This window comes from Pteronotus mesoamericanus, unplaced genomic scaffold (genome assembly GCF_021234165.1).
Source record: "Pteronotus mesoamericanus isolate MK-2021 breed Mesoamerican mustached bat unplaced genomic scaffold, CSHL_Meso_final contig_256, whole genome shotgun sequence".
Lineage (NCBI taxonomy): Eukaryota > Metazoa > Chordata > Mammalia > Chiroptera > Mormoopidae > Pteronotus > Pteronotus mesoamericanus.
In genome coordinates this window covers 4758514-4774355 of record NW_026555108.1, presented here as the reverse complement: position 1 = coordinate 4774355, position 15842 = coordinate 4758514, and the positions used below count along the sequence as shown (strand labels likewise).

The 15842-nt window shown below is 36.1% G+C and overlaps 1 protein-coding gene across 1 annotated transcript in view; it reads left to right on the top strand.

The window, feature by feature from the left end:
• Positions 1 to 15842, top strand: part of TEX11 (testis expressed 11) — a 156101-nt gene that overhangs the window by 115200 nt on the left and 25059 nt on the right. Inside the window, exons 20-24 of the mRNA XM_054574233.1 lie at positions 562 to 602; positions 1746 to 1832; positions 3170 to 3240; positions 4674 to 4790; positions 10378 to 10450. Coding sequence (XP_054430208.1) covers positions 562 to 602; positions 1746 to 1832; positions 3170 to 3240; positions 4674 to 4790; positions 10378 to 10450 — 389 coding nt within the window. The remainder of the gene's footprint in view (positions 1 to 561; positions 603 to 1745; positions 1833 to 3169; positions 3241 to 4673; positions 4791 to 10377; positions 10451 to 15842) is intronic.

Genomic DNA, 15842 nt, shown 5'->3' with positions numbered 1-15842 from the left:
TCCTGAGAACCCTGGGAATTCTGTGGCACTGACTCAGGGACTTTGAGGAAGGTGAGGATTTAGGCCTCCATCCACCACTAGTTAAACCAGAGCCATCTAAGCTTTTATCTTTTCTTGCCTATTAGACTTTTATAAAATTTTACTTGAAACAAGAGTTTTAATTTCCTCTCTTCAAAAAAAAAAGCAAACAAAACTTGAAAACCACAGAGATCACTACCCCTCTTCAAAAAAACAAAACAAAACTTGAAAACCACAGAGATCACAATCTACTATTACATTCTATGGCCCTGTGATATAAAACCTTATCAGTCAATGAAATTCTTTGCTGAAAGTACGTGTAGAAGGGGAAAAGAGAAAAAAACATGAGGGCACTGGGGATGAGGAACAGGGTCCTGTAGTGGGCAAAAATAGTGTTGAAATGACATGTTAGAGGCTTGAACAACAAACTTTACAATTTTGCATTTTTGCACAGCTCTCAGGCACCAATAGGGTCTCATTGTGGTACTTTTCTATAGTAAAGCCTTGGAACAGTAAGAAAACACTCTTTTCTTTATTTTCTAGAAAAATGGAAACTGATAGACTTCTGACTGGCCTGAATACAGGTAAATATCTCCTTGGCCATTTTCAGTCCTTTATCTCACCTCTATCCTCTGTTAAATTCTCTAATTACATTGAGCACACTGACTCAGACTTCATGTATGAGTTAAGCCTCATGCTTTTAACATTGGTCACAGCAGTCTACCTTCGTTTCTTTTTTCACAAGCAGAGAGAAGTTTGTCATCCCTAGCATTCATCCCCAAATGTGATTTCAGCTCTGTTTCTCTCCCAATTGATTTTTAGAGCATTTCCTGCCTTCGTCTCCTGCTAGTAGTCATGTTCTCTGAATCAAATTCAGATTGTTTACTTTCATTTTGAAACTTTCCACCTATCTACTCAAGCCTGTGTCATATCCCCTATCTACTAATAATTCCTCTCTGTCCCCTATTATTCAAGCTAACCTTCTAGCTATATCTCATTCCTTTTCCAACTCCATGCTTCCTGACATGGTATCTCCCTTTTGCCTAACAAGTCTTCCCACTTCTAGTGCTCACATACTTATTTCCTTAGGTCCAAAACATACCAACTCCACCTTTTAGAAACTCTGTTTATTGCCGTAGTTCAATTTTGTACCCCAAATACATATCAACAAGGTGTTAAATGTGGCAACGAGGTTTAGAAACCAAAGTTCTTCAAAAGAGAATAACTTTGCTGGTTGGTATCCTTATCTCTCAGAAGGGCATGTGGGTATGTAGTAAATGCTTTCTGATCACATCATGTTCTTTGTTCTGTAATGTGCTTGCTGTGGGAGTTCAGTAAATATTATACCAGCCTATCAATACTCTTCCCATTCTCAGTCTCCACTTCAGTCTTTTTTCTAACTTTGTTTTTAGGTTTACACTATCATGATCCAATTCTTTATTTCCTTACATGTAAATCATATCTTTCTACCTCAGGTGGTGACTGATTGCTTTAATTAAAATTGTAAATCTCTCCAAAAACGTGTTTATTCCTCAAAGTTTGAATTAATAGCTTCTTGGAGCTTGCTAATGCTTTTTGTCACTTTAATTACTTTTAGTATGCACCACTGTGCACACACACACAAAGAACTTTCTAAATTCAAACTCATGTTCCACTGTTTTTAAAGCAGGATTAACAACTTTGCTATAGTAAAAGACCTCAATATCAAATTTTCTTGTTTGATGCAGCACTCGTGAAATTTTCCCAGGCTTCTGTTGGAAAAGCCTCGACTTCAGACTCAAGAATTAATGAAGCTCACTGGTTTAGAAAAATAGGTAAGAGAAAATTCTGTGGCTATGGGCAACATTGTGGGGTGGTAGAGTCAACAGATGTGGATTCAAATTCTAGCTCTTCCATTTGTATCTGTGGGTACAAGGATAACCTGCTTAACCTCAGGTTAATTATTTATAAGATGAGAGCAATTAATGTATACTTTGTAGGATTGTTAAGAGTTATAAATGAAACATTGTATGTACCTGGAACATAGTAGGTACTCAGTCAATATTAGTTTTCTTCCTTTTTGATAGAAATGGGTCTAAAAACTAAAATAATGAACCATAACTGCAGATCTCCAAGGTTATGCCCCTAAGCGTGGTCTAGAATGTCCAATTTATCTCTGAACATGATTCATCAAAATAAACTCCATGCAACAATATGGATGAATCTTACAAACTTAATGTTGAGCAAGAGAAGCCAGGCATTGAGTATGTATTATATGATTCCATTTACATATGGTAAAAAGAAAATAACACCAGACAAAACTAATTTATGATGTTAGAACTCAGGATAGTGGTTACCCTTGAGGGAGGTTGGACTTTGAAGAGGGTTGATGGGGTTGCTTCTGAGTTTCTCGTAATGATCAAGATCGTTCTTGATCTGTATTGGCTACATGGATATATATATTCACTTTGTGAAAATTCATCAAGCTGTATGTACAATTATGAATTTGGTGGAGGCAGTTACTACAGTGATAAGTAAACAAGAGCAATTAAGCGGCAATATCACAAAGTGGACCGATTCTACATGGACCTTTTTCTGCTTTATGGAGTTTACTGGGGCTCTAATCTAGGAGAAAGGGGAATAAATACAGCAATTTGGCTTCTGAGAAGCTTATGCAAATAAAGGTTGAATGACTTTCATTTTTTTGGAAAGTTTGAAAAGTTACTTTCCAATACTTCTTTTACTGACTTTTAATTTTGATATTCCAAGGTGAAGATCATGCTGAATGTTGCCTAATGGGGGCTTCTACTGCTCCATGGAAGATGTAAATCTTTACAGCAGTTTTCTTCAACTCTTGATTCTAGTGTACCATGTTATTTGCTAAATTTTAACTTCTTTTCACCAATGCCAATTGGTGAGCTCCTTGGTGAGCCTCACTTTTTAGATGGATTTATGCTAAGAACTTATTGTATATCCTCCAATTTTTTCAAAAGCAGCACTATCTCCATTGGTCATTGGCCTAGAATTGAACATTGTAAGTAATGGAAGTCTCTAAATTTACCTGGAAAAATTTCTCTAAAAACTAAAGTTAGCTTTCTTTTTTTTTAACCCTAATAACAGTACATTTAAGCAGTAAATTTTCATAACTATATTATTTCACATTAACTTTCAGCTTGGAATTTGGCTGTGCAGTGCAGCAAAGACCCAGTGACAATGAGAGAGTTTTTCATGCTTTCTTACAAGGTGAGTCTCTTCTAATAAATATCTCATATATCTACCACAACAAGTATGTCACCATTATGGCTAAATATAGAGTGGGATTGGCTTTTAATGTAGGGGCTTTTGATGTATGTCTAAGCAGGAATGACCTAGAGAATGCAATCCCTATAAGGTGTAATGAAGCAGGTCTCCCCCATACCAAAACATGGCTAACAACCATCACTGAGCTTGAAGTTCTACCATAAGAGACTTACTTCCTTGCCTTTGAAGGAAGTTCAGTCTCCCAAAGGCCTATATTAAAATATAACTTTGTTTATGAGGGGGATCCTCTAAAACATTGTCAGTTATCAAAACATTAGGAAGGTTTATGTGTGAAAGTCTAGAGAAATATAGAATAGGTAGGTGTCTGGGGACAACCAGAGGTAAAAGGGATGCTAAGAAGCCTGGGCCTGCTTCATAATTTTTCCTAGAGCGGGTTCTGTGTGTAAAGACTTGTGAGCTTGTTTTGTAATTATAAGCATTTTTAAATAGTTGTTAACCTCCAAGGTATAGGTTAAATTCCAGAAAGAAAAACAAGTACAGTATTCATGAAAGAATAAAAGGGGGACTAAAGAATATTGCTTATACATTCAGGAGTATACAGATTGATATACTAAGATAGATTAAATGGTAAGAGTTTTCAAATGAAAAGGAACTATAGAGATAATCCAGCACAACTCCCTTGTCTTATACACAAATAACCTGAGACCTAGAGAGACTGGATGTCTCGAGCTATTAATTCAATGATGGTGATGGTGATGATCACTAAACATTTGGGAAGATTAAGAAATAGTCTTTGGAAGTTTAGGTATTATTTTAATTAATTAAGTGAAATAAATTACTTTTAGTTTCAACATTTGTGATAGCACTAGTAAGATTCCATGTGAAAATCTCAAGTGGCCTAGAGTTTTATTTTAATACAAAGTAGGGAGGTTTTTTTTTTTCCCTAAAGCTAGAGAACAAGGTTTGATGATGATGTTATGTCTAAAGCCTGTCAAGATTTGGCATTGTCTCTTTCAGTCATGACAATATATGTACTAATTTCAGCTGTATTCAGTGCAAAGGGGGAATCTATTTGTGGGGGAAGAAATCACCTAGAAATTACAACATAAACCAAGAAGTAGATCACTAGATAGAAATACGGGGCCAAATGACAGTACTTGTCACTGGGAAAGATAGGAAAATTGTGAAGAAATGAAGCATTTTATCTCTAGAAAGATGCTTAAAAAACAATGGAAAGTAATGTAAAATTGAAACCATAAATGAATGTTATGGTCTATATCATTTGTAAGGTGAGATGTGCTTTTCCAGCTGAATTTTCTCATTCAGACAGAATACTGCTGATTTTCATTCTGATTGTTTGTGTTCACCTGGCAGAATTCTCAGTATTCATTGATGTTCTGGTTATTTCTTATCAGCTGTCCCAGTTTTGTCCTTCTGATGAAGTAATTCTGATTGCACAGAAAACATGTTTACTGATGGCAACTTCGGTTGATCTAGAGCAAGCAAGAAGAGCTTCAACAGCTTTTGAACAGGTAATGTGTAACCTTCAAATAAAACAAAAGAGTTCAGTATACTATTTGGTATGTTTGTCTTCCCTGATGCAGTTCTTTTGATTCTCTTTAGAGAATTCTTTCCTCCCTTCCAGCAGCATCTTGATTTCAAAGGTTTATAATGGCTAATTCCTTCCTAAGGAAAGGTTACCTTTGTCTTGGCCTCTTCTTTCAAAAAGATTGAATGTCTCTTTTAAAATACCCCTTCTCATGGACCACTCTTTCTGAATCTATTTTTTAAATCTATTTTTAAATAATCTTTATCTTCATCATCTCCCTGTGATCATATGTGATGCATAGTTTTTTCTCTTTTGTTTCCTTTCACATACTCTCTAAAGAAGAACTCATCTACTTCCACGGTTTGGATAAGCCATCTGAAATTATTTACATAGCTTGTTCTTCACTCAGTTGCTTTTGCTTTCTTTGACCCATGTCTTTCAATATTTTATCATTAACTCAGTTTTAACCAGAAGACAGAATTCCTACCCTTTGCCTGAATTCCACTCTGAGCTTCTTAAACCTTTCCCCTTTGGGGAGATAACCAACATCAACATCTCAGTCTCCCATACACCAGAGTATCGGTTTGCCTTTAGTTCTTTACCTTCCTTCCAAACTATGAAAATTGCCTGCAAGTTGAACCACTAGCATTTTTTGTATGAGGTTAAGATCTGGGTACCTACTATTTTTCTTTTACCTAGGAAAAAAAATCCTTCCTAACTTCCCAAATTTGCCAGCTTCTTTTTTTCTAATTGATGTAAATCCTTCCTCCTGGTTATTCTCTTCCTTCTGTTAATTAATCTCTTTTTTCATAGGATTCTTCATATCTGCAACAAACTCTCACAGATCTCTGCTGACGCATTTTCCTTCCTTTCTCTTCCCTTGTTGAGTACAATTCAAAAACCATATGACTACCAAGCACTCTGCTAAGTACCTGGGGATCAAGAAGACAAAGTCCTTATCCCTAAGGAGCAAAGTGTCCTCTTTTTAGAAACCTTTACATTGTAAAAGATGAGAAAAGATCTATGTGCCCCAGAGCAAAATGAAAAACAACCATTTTTGCTTCTTAACAAGTAAGGGCAAATGTAATTTTATTTTCAATAGCGTTTTTATGCCTTACTAAAAAATAGTTACAGGATCTTGTTTTTGCATAGTGCTTTTAACTTTTTTAAAGTTTTCCTTTTAAGTTGGTAGCCCTAATTTTGTCAAATTTTGTATCTCAGTGAATAGAGACCAAATTGACATGAGAAAAATTTCACAAACTCTTAAGTACAGTACTTAATTATTTTGTTTGTTTCTAACAACTATTCTTTTTTTTCCTCCTGTTCTTTCTCTTGCATGCCCTTATGTTTCCTAAGAGCTCTCTTAGTAACCCTTATATAACTTTCTTTGCCTTTGAAAGGATGTCTATTTAGGTAATTGAAGATGCACTTCTGCCTTTTACCATCTAAATTTGGTCCCTATGAATGATGCTTTCTCTAATGAGGACTTGTTGAATTCTACTAAATACATCTATTCCTTGTTCTCTTGAGTCCTCATAAATTGGAATATTTTTAAATAAACAGATGATGAAGGACTACAGATATCCCACATAATCTTATCAACATTGTTTCTACTCTCCTGAATATGAGTTAGGGGGAAGTGAAGGATGTTTTAAAAAATATATGAGTATAGTAATTGTAATTTATCAAGGAACCACATCTTTTTCCTAGAACAGGAGTGGATAAATTACTACTAACTGGCCAAATCAGGCCTACGGACTGTTTTTCTATACCTTGAGAGTTAAGAATGGTTTTTACATTTGTAAAAGGTTATAAATTAAAATACAGAAAAATATGTGAAGGAGAATTTATGTGGCTGGCAAAACCTAAAATATTTATTGTCTGGCCTTTTACAGAAAAGTATCCTGACCCCTGTCCTAGAATATTTTTAACAGACTTACTGTGGTATAATTGATATACTTTATAATTCACCCATTTAAAGTATACAATTTAATGTTTTTTAGAATATTCACAGAGTTGTGCAACTGACAACACAATCTCATTTTAGAACTTTTCCCTCAATCTAAAAATTCCTTACCAATTAACAGTGACTTTCCATCCCTACCACCAACCCTAGGCAACCATCTACTTTCTGTCTCTATAGATTTGCCTGTTTGGGATATTTCATGTGAATGCCATCATACTATTTATAGTATTTTGTAACTGGCTCCTTTTATAATTCTTCAGTAATGTTTTTTAGATTCTCCATGTTGTAGCTTGGATCAGTACTTCATTGCTTTTTAATGGCTGAATAATATTCCATTGTATGAATACATTGTATTTTGTTTTGACCATTCATTCATTGATGGATATTGAGGTTTTTCCACTTTTCAGATATTATGAATAATGCTGCACGTCCAAATTTTGTGTGGATATGTTTTTTTGTTTCTCTTGAGTATATACCTAGAAGTGGAATTGCTGTGCCATATGGTAACTCTATGTTTAATCACTGGAGGAACTACCAGACTGTTTTCCAAAGCAGCTGCACCATTTTACATTCCCACCATCAATGAATGATAGTTCCACTTTCTCTGTCTCCTTGCCATCACTTATTATTACGTTCTTTAGATTACGGTCATCCTAGTGAGTATGAAGTACTATCTCATTGCAGTTTTGATGTGTATTTCTCTATTGATGTCATTACTAATGATGTAATGACTAATGACAAAGATACGCTGAGCACCCTTTACATGTGCTCATTTGCCATTTGTATATCTTCTTTGGAAAGTGTCTATTCAGATTTTTTAAAACATTTTATTTATTTATTTATTTATTTTTAGAAAGAGGAGAAGGGAAGGGAAAACGAGAAGGAAAGATACATCGATGTGTAAGAGAAACATCGATCAGCGGCCTCTCGCACGCCCCCAACTGGGGACCTGGCCCACAACCCAGGCACATGCCCTGACCAGGAATTGAACCAGTTGGATGCCCAACCCACTGAGTCACACCAACCAGGGCATATAGCTCTCTTATATAAAAGGCACTAATCCAGTTCCTGAGGGCTCCACTCTCGTGACTTTGGCACCTCATAATGGCCCCACCTACTAATACCTTAACCTTTGAGGTTATGATTTTAACATAAATTTGGGGGGGACACATTCAGACTATTGCACAGTGCTTAAGCAGCATCTCGTTAGTTTTGTGGTGTGTTGCATTTTTCTTTTTATTCATCTCAAAGTATTTTATAATTTTCATTGTGTTTTTTGACCCATTGTTTACTTAAGAATCTGTTGTTTATTCTCTTCTTGTTCTAGTCTTATTCCACTATAGTCAGAGTACATACTTTGTGAACTTCTAACATATTTTATGTTTACATGAAGTCTGTGTTGTGGCCTAGCAGCATATGGTCTATCCTGAAGAAAGTGCCGTATCTGCTTTAGAAAAATGTATATTCTTTCTGGGTTGGTGGAAGTCTATGGATATCTATTAGGTATTAAAAAACTATATATAGTTTTATACAATTGCCTTTTAAAAGTTAAGAGAGGAAAGAAGAAATATATCTTTATATTGTCTTTTAGAGTTACACAATTACTTTTACTGGTGAACTTTTTTTTTTTAATTCAAATTACTATCTGGTGTCACTTGCTTTCAGCCTGAAGAACTTCTCTTAGGTTTGGTTTTTGTTTTGTTTTGTTTTGTTTTTTTTGGTAAAAATGGTTCTGCTAATAACAAATTCTCTCAGCTTTTATTTATCTGGGAATATATTTTACTTTCAGTTCTGAAAGATAGTTTTGCTGGACATTAGATTCTTGCTTACTGTTATTTTCTTTCATCCCATTAAATGTGTTATCCCATTGCTTTCTTTATTGAGACACTGTATTTGCTGAGGCAATGTCATCAGACTCTGTCTTTGTGTGGTTTCCTTTAGTTGTTTGAATATATTCCAAATAGATTCTTTGAAAAAATAAAATAAAATAGATTCTTTGAAATCTGTGTCTGCTAAGTTCAACATCTGCATCTTTTCAAAGTAAGTTCCTGTTGCCTGCTTTTTTTTTCCCCCTTGCATATGAGTCACACGTTCCCATTTCTTTGCATATCTCATCGTTTTTTGTTGAATACTGGACATTTTAGATGACATATTGGAGCATCTTTGAACACTGATTCCCCTCAGGGGCTTGTTGTTAATATTTTCTTGTTAATTTGTTTAGTGAGATTTGGCTGAGCTAGTTCATTGAAGTGTATTTCCTCCACAGCTGTATCACTCCTCAGAGGGCACAGTCTCCCTGACCCCTCTTCCCCAAAGGGATGAAAGTGCTTTTTAGCAAGGCTATTTTTTACTATCCCTTTCCCTAATCTGCCCGTTCAGCCTCTAAATGGCCTTATTCCATTAGTAGCATGCCTAGGTATTAGTCCTAACTCTGTGTGTGTTCAGAAATGCTCTTTGGCATAAATTGAAGAGGAAGGGGTCTTCTTAGCTTTTGTTTCTTCCCCTAGTTCTCTCTGTAAACTGCGAGCTGGTGTACTGTTTGCTTGTTGATATATCATTGAGCTATCAGTCACCTCTTAATTGTTCAACACGAAGATCTCCATGGTTTTTTTATAGTGCCCTTAGACTTGAACATTTCCATGCTCTGTTCCAATTAAAGTCAGTCCTTTCAGGGAGAACTGCAAAGCTCGCTCTACTAATGGCCTGCCTTACCTCTTGAGGAAAAACTTTCTTTGCCCCTTATTTCATTACTGGAGGCAGGGACAGTGGCCCATTTCTATCAGAGTGACAGTCCAGCTCTATGAGTAGAAGGCTGGGCAGGAGGAGTCAGTCCCTGGCATTCTTGGCTTACCCCTCCCAGCATGGAAACCCTAGCCTATAAGCAGGCTGAGGTAAGGGCAGTTGAGACCTAGTATTCTCAGTTTGCTATGCCTGGTATGTGGTGGGGACTGGGTAGAGGAACAGAGCTCCGGGCCTCTCAGTTGTGCTTGTTTTATAATAGAGCTTCTGCAACATAGACCTGGGGAGGGAGATGAGAAGTACTGGCAGCATACTCCTTCTGGGAATTTCTAGCCTGGAGACTGAGGGTAGAGGGAGCCCCATCTTCTCAGCCCCACCCACTTAAAGTAGTACTTACATCACACTGAGCTGGGGGGTTGGTCGGCAGATCATGAATTAACTGCCACAGGTGCTCACTGTTCTTACTGAGACTTAGTAGATTTCTTGGAATAGATTTGCTATATGCCCTTAGGCCAGTTTCCTGAGACTACGTGATTGTGTTTTATACTTTTCAGTTATGGTTGTTTTGTTAGGGAGAGGGTCCATGGAGCTCCCAACACCACCATCCTGGAAGTGCTTCTCTTCTGTCCTAGGTTATTTTAAAAATTGATAATATTCAGGTTTTCTATTTAATCCTCATTTTCCTGGTACACTAAGAAAAAAATATAAATAGAGGCTAATGTTTCTATATAAATTCTAAAATGTTCAGTTTAAACTTAATCATTTTATTTTTAACTTTTAATGAAAATGATATTAAGATTATGCTAATTTGGTTAAAATTTTGTTTGATTGAAACTAACTTTTTTTGTTCATTTCTGCCAAATAGACCAGATACCTGAATTGTGCACTTGAGCAGATCCATGAATGCAGAGACATCTGGAATCTCCTGAAAGAAACAGGTATTGTGGGAACTGGGAGTTTGGTAATGCAGTTATAAAAGGTGTTTGAAACCTGAAAAACTTAGTCATTTATCACCAGAAATTTGTGCCACTGCAGAACTTGATAACCAGTCAAATGATTCTTTTAGAACTAAATTTTCCCCATTATATGTCTGTATTTTGGCTCTGGCACACTGCTTGGAGTGAAAATATTTTTTACTTTGCTTTTTATACAAATATAGTATTGAATATATATGATATTATTGCTCTCATATTATGATATTATTGCAATCATATATGTGATATATGATTGGTAACTTAATCAACTTTTAATGCTGACTAAATATAGGCGAAACAGTCTTCCAAACCACAATCACAATATCAGATACTGCTACTATTTTGTTATGAAATAATGAAAATAGTAGTGAACATTTTCAGGGTTACATAGTGGCTTCTGTTTCTTCATTAAGGATGGTACTGGCTTTTCAGATAGACTTTTTTGTATTGTGTCCATCTCTTCCTGTTTTAGTTAGAATTTTTAAAAATCAATAGATAATGAATTACATGTCTTTTCAGATTCTATAGTCATATTTTTTCTCTTTTTAAGTATTAACATTTTGAATTATAATAGATGTCCTAAAATTAAGTAATCATAGCATTTCTTGAACAAACCCTACTTGGTCATAGTGTGCTTTTATTTTTTTTTAAATGTTGATGAATTTAGTTTCCTAATAACCCTAAATTATTGGTGTGTCATTTTCTTTTTTTAAATAGTTAATTTTTGTATTTTTTCATTACCATTTATCCCTCTTATACCCTCCTCTACCTCCACCTCCCCACCGCAGTCACCGCACTGTTGCCCATGTCCATGAGTTCTTTTTCTTTTTTGCTCAATCCCTCCATCCCCTCAACCCCAACACCCACAGCTGTCAGCTTACTCTCTACGAGTCTGCCTCTAGTTTCCTTGTTAGTGCAGTTTATTCATTAGATTCCACACATGAGTGAAATCACATGGTATTTGTCTTTCTCTGACTGGCTTATTTCACTGAGCATAATGTTCTCCAGGTTCATCCATGCTGTCACAAAGGGTAAGATTTCCTTCCTTTTTATTACCAAGTAGTATTCCATTGGGTAAAGGTACCACAGCTTTTGTATCCACTCATCTACTGATGGACACTTGGGCTGCTTCCATATCTTGACTATTTTAAATAACACTGCAATGAACATAGGGATGCAGGTATTTTTTAAAATTTGTGTTTTGGGCTTCTTTGGCTATATTCCCAGAAGTGGAATCATTGGGTCATAAGGCAGTTCCCTTTTTAATTTTTTAAGGTAACTCCACACTGCTTTCCACAGTGGCTGCACCAATCTGCATTCCCACCAACGGTGCAGAAGGATTCCCCTTTCCATCCTCGCCAGCACTTGGTATTTGTTGGTTTATTGATGACAGCCATTCTGGTGGATGTGAGGTGACACTCATTGTGGTTTTAATTTGCATCTCTCTGATGATTAGTGGCATTGAGCATTTTTTCATATATCTATTGGCCATCTGCCTGTCCGTCCTCTTTGCAGAAGTGTCTATTCACGTCCTTGGCCCATTTTTTAATTGGATTGTTCGTCTTCCTGGTGTCTTCCTGGAGTTTTGTAAGTTCGTTATATATTTTGGAGATTAACCCCTTATCAGCAGCCTTATTTACAATTGCCAAGATCTGGAAACAGCCCAAGTGCCCATCAGTAGATAAGTGGATAGAAAAGCTGTGGTACATTTATACAACACAATACTACACGGCCATAAAAAAGAAGAAAATCTTTCCTTTTGCCACAGCATGGATAGACCTGGAGATTATTATGCTCAGTGAAATAAGCCAGAGAAAGACAAATGCCATGTGATTTCACTTACATGTGGAACCTAATGAACAAAATAAAAACAGAGGCATGAATACATGGAACAGGCTGACTGATCTCAGGGGGAAGTGGGGAGTGGGGATTGGATGAAAGAAGGTGAAGGGATCAACTAAAGAACATACATGCATGACCCATAGACACAGGCAACAGTGTGCTGATGGCCACAGGGAAGTGGGAGCGGGGGCTGAGTAGAGGTGGGCAAACAGGGTGGGAAATGGGGACATCTGTAATAGAGTCAGCAGTAAAAATTTTGTTAAAAGTAACTTCTCATTCTCTTTCTCCCAGCCTCTCATAACCTCTAATGAACTTTTTTGTCTCTATGACTTTGCCTGTTCTAGATAATTACATTTAAGTGGAACCACACAATATTCGTTCTTGTGAGATGGCCTTATTTCACTTAGTATAATGTTCTCAAGGTTTATCAATGTTGTGGCATATCAGTACTCCATTCCTTTCTATGGCTGAATGATATTTCATTGTATATACCACATTTTGTTTATCAATTCTTCTGTTGATAGGCACTTGGGTTGTTTCCACCTTTTTGCTATTGTGAATAATGCTGCTTGAACATTGGCGTACAAGTATCTGCCTGAGTCCCTGCTTTCAATTTTGGGGTCTAAATCTAGGAATAGAACTACTGGGTCATGCAATAATTCTACATTTAATATATTACAGAAATGTGCACTGTTTTTCATCGCAGCTGCACCATTTTACATTCACACAGGCACTGAATGAGAGTTCTATTTCTCTGCCTCCTTGCCACCACTTGCCACATAATTGTCTTTTGGATTATAGCCATCCTGGTGAGAATAAAGTACTATTTCATTGTGGTTTCGTTTGCATTTCCCTAATGACTGATGATGTTGAGTATCTTTTCATGTGTTTATTGGTCATTTATGTATCTTTGGGAAAAAACAACTTGTCAGTCAAATCCTCTGACCATTTAATTGGGTTGTTAGTCTTTTTTATTGTTATATGAAACCTAAAGAAAAACCTAAAAGCTTTTTTTCTACTCCTGTATCTGTCTTGTGTGCCTCCTTTGCCGTAAAGGAAAACACTTCACTTCTGACATTTCTGGTCACCAAATGTGTGGGAATTTCTTCCCACACCAAGCAATTCTCTGCAACACCAGCTGGGTGCCCAACAATTCAATTCAATTCAATTCTGACACTATCCAAAGATAACATTAGACCCCACTGTTTATGGGTTCATTCCCATTTCAGATGCCAGTAGCAAGTCCAGATTGCCTCCAGGGCTTCTGACCAACCAGCTATATAGATCAGTGGTTCCAACAACTCTCGCCTTGGGTTTGGTCAATTTGCTTGAATGGCTCACAGAATTCAGGGGGACATTTTCTTATACTTACCAGTTTATTATGAAAGGATGTGGTGAAGAATACAGATGAACATGCAGATGGAAGAGATGCACAGGGCACGAGGTATGTGGGAAGGGGTATGGAGTTTCCATGCCCTCTGCTGGCATCACCCTCCCAGCACCCCCACGAGTTCACCAGTCCAGAAACTTTCCAAACCCTGTACTTTGGGTATTTTTATGGAGGCTTCATCACATAGGCATGATAGATTATTAAGTCCATTTCCAGCCCTTCTGTCTTCTTAAGAGAATGGGATGTGGTGCTGAAAATTCCAAGCTTCTAATCATAGTTTGATCCTTCTGGTGACTAGCCCTCATTTAGGAGCCATTCAGGAGCCCACCCAGAGTCACCTCATTAGAACAGAAAACATTTCTCTCACCCAGGAAATTACAAGAATTTTAGGAGCTCTGTGCTAGGAACCAAGGAACAACATACACTTTTTTCTACTATCTCACAAATCCCTTGTCAGATATATCATTTGCAAATACTTTATTCTATAGTTGTCTTTTCACTTTCTTGATGATGTCCTTTGATGCACCAAAAATTTTAATTCTGATGAAGCCCAACTTGCCTTCCTTTTCTTTTATTGTTCATGTTCTTGGTTTCATATTTAAGAATCCATTGTCAAATATAGAGTCATTTGCCTCTATGTTTTCTTCTTAGAGCTTTATAATTTCAACTCTTATATTTAGCTCATTGATTTATTTTGAGTTTGTTTTTGTATATAGTGTGAAATAAGCATCCAACTTCATACTTTTATGTGTGGAAATCCATTTGCCCCAGCACTATTTTTAAGAGACTTTGCTTTCCCCATTGAGTAGTCTTAACACTCTTGTCAAAAATCAGCTGGACATATTTGTATGGGTTCATTTCTGGATTTCTCAATTTTGCTTTATTTTGCTGGTCACAAATGCAAAAATGGAAACAATTGGTTAGGAAATAAATTATCTGGCAGAAGTAATTATGCAAATTTACTTAGTGGCCCTTTTTTTTTTTTTGCATGCCTCCTTATATACGAAACAATAATCCACTTGGCACGTAATGTTATAGTAATCCTTTAACCAAATATATGGCAATGCAATTCAAAATTGCAACTTTCAAATTATTATAAAAGCTCAAACATAGCATCAACTTTTAAGTCAGTGAAACTACCGTTGTAGGGATCAGAGGTAATATGACCATTTTTTTCGTTGATGATAGAAAAATAAAAATTATTACAATTAAATGGAACCTATAAGTCAGGTGTCATTTCTCTACCACATATAAAGTAGCATCATACTCATTCTCTGTCACCTGCTTCAGCCTTATTGAGTACCACACTGTTTTGATTACTGTTGTTTTGTAGTGAGTTTTGAAGTTGGGAAGTGTGAGCCCTCCAACTTTGTTTTCTCTGTAAGATTATTTGGCTTTTTTATTTCTGCAAAAAGGCTATTGGAATTTGGGTAGGTATTACTTGGGGTAGTATTGATATCTTAACAATATTAAGTCTTCCAGTAAGTGAACATGATGGGATAGTTTAGGTCTTCTTTAATTTCTTTCATCACTGTTTCATAGTTATCAGTGTACAAGTCTTTCACCTCCTTGGCTAAATTCATTCGTAGGTATTTTATTTTGGATGCTACTGAAAATGTATTTTTTTAATTTCCTTTTTGTTGAGTATGTTCTCTTCTATTCCTAGCTTTCTGAGTGATTTTCTTCTTTATCATGAAAAAATCTTGGATTTTATCAAATGACTTTTCTGCATCAATCGAAATGATCAAGTTTTTTTTCCACTGTTTTATTAGTGTGGTGTATTACAGTGATTGATTTGCTTTTTTTGAACCAACCTTGCATTCCTGGAATAAATCCTACTCTGTCACAGTGTATAATCTGTTTTTTTAAATTAATTTTTTAATTCAATTTATTGGGGTGACATTGATTTTGGTAATGAGTCTTTTTTTCTTTTGTTTGGTCAGTCTAGCTAAAGGTTTGTCAGTTTTGTTCCTCTTCTCAAATAACCAACCCTTGGTTTCATTGATTCCCGCTATTATTTTTCTATTCCCTATTTGATTTTTCTTTACTCTTATCTTTATTATTTCTTCTGGTAGCTTTAGGTTGAGGTTGCTTTTATTTTTCTAATTACCCAAGGTTTAAAAT